Source organism: Penaeus monodon, chromosome 21 (assembly GCF_015228065.2).
Source record: "Penaeus monodon isolate SGIC_2016 chromosome 21, NSTDA_Pmon_1, whole genome shotgun sequence".
Lineage (NCBI taxonomy): Eukaryota > Metazoa > Arthropoda > Malacostraca > Decapoda > Penaeidae > Penaeus > Penaeus monodon.
Genome location: NC_051406.1, coordinates 7,557,475 through 7,558,123, shown reverse-complemented (window position 1 = coordinate 7,558,123; position 649 = coordinate 7,557,475). Strand labels below are relative to the sequence as shown.

At 33.3% G+C, this 649-nt stretch overlaps 1 protein-coding gene across 1 annotated transcript in view; it reads right to left on the bottom strand.

Moving 5' to 3' along the window:
- The window catches only part of LOC119586148 (multiple epidermal growth factor-like domains protein 8), a gene marked incomplete in the record, with an annotated part of 25,388 nt that overhangs the window by 17,005 nt on the left and 7,734 nt on the right, over positions 1-649 (bottom strand). The window contains 1 exon segment of the mRNA XM_037934841.1: positions 430-560. Coding sequence (XP_037790769.1) covers positions 430-560 — 131 coding nt within the window.

The following is a 649-nucleotide window of genomic DNA, read 5'->3' as shown; positions in this document are numbered from 1 at the left end:
ACAGCATTTTATATGTGTATATACACATATATTCATGCACAAAAAAATGACTGCATTGTTATTATATCTGTGGTAGAACACTATAGTGGTATGAATAGAGAATGACAATTGAAGGCCCTCTTTCTTTCAAAGCTCTCAAACATGCAGGCAAAGAATTATATCTCTACCTTGATTCTGATATGTTCAGCACATACTTTAGCAAAATTCCTTCAGTTTATTATTTCAAGAAGTGCCTGGAAAAAAAGCTTAGGAAATTATGAAACAGTGCCAGATTACCTATAAAAATGGACTTTATGAAGGTGGATTAGATGTGATCACCTTGCACCAAGTTTTCATAACAAATTGGAAAATATTACACTAGCATTCCAAAGTAAAAATTCTCAATAATTTTTGTCAGTTCCAACTTTTTTCAAGGCTGAGCAACCTCACCTGCAATTACCGCAGTGTGAAAGGCTCTCTCCAAAGGCACATGAGGCCCAGTTTTCTCAGGATTTTGGATTTGTGACCAATACAGTTTGTCAACATCAAAGATCAGGAGTCGATTGGAGAGTTTGGAGAACCTAAGAACAGGAGAAAAATGAAATTAGAAAAATATCTAAATGACATAAAAAAAAAAAAAAATGTATCTTTGATAACTAATACCTTAATT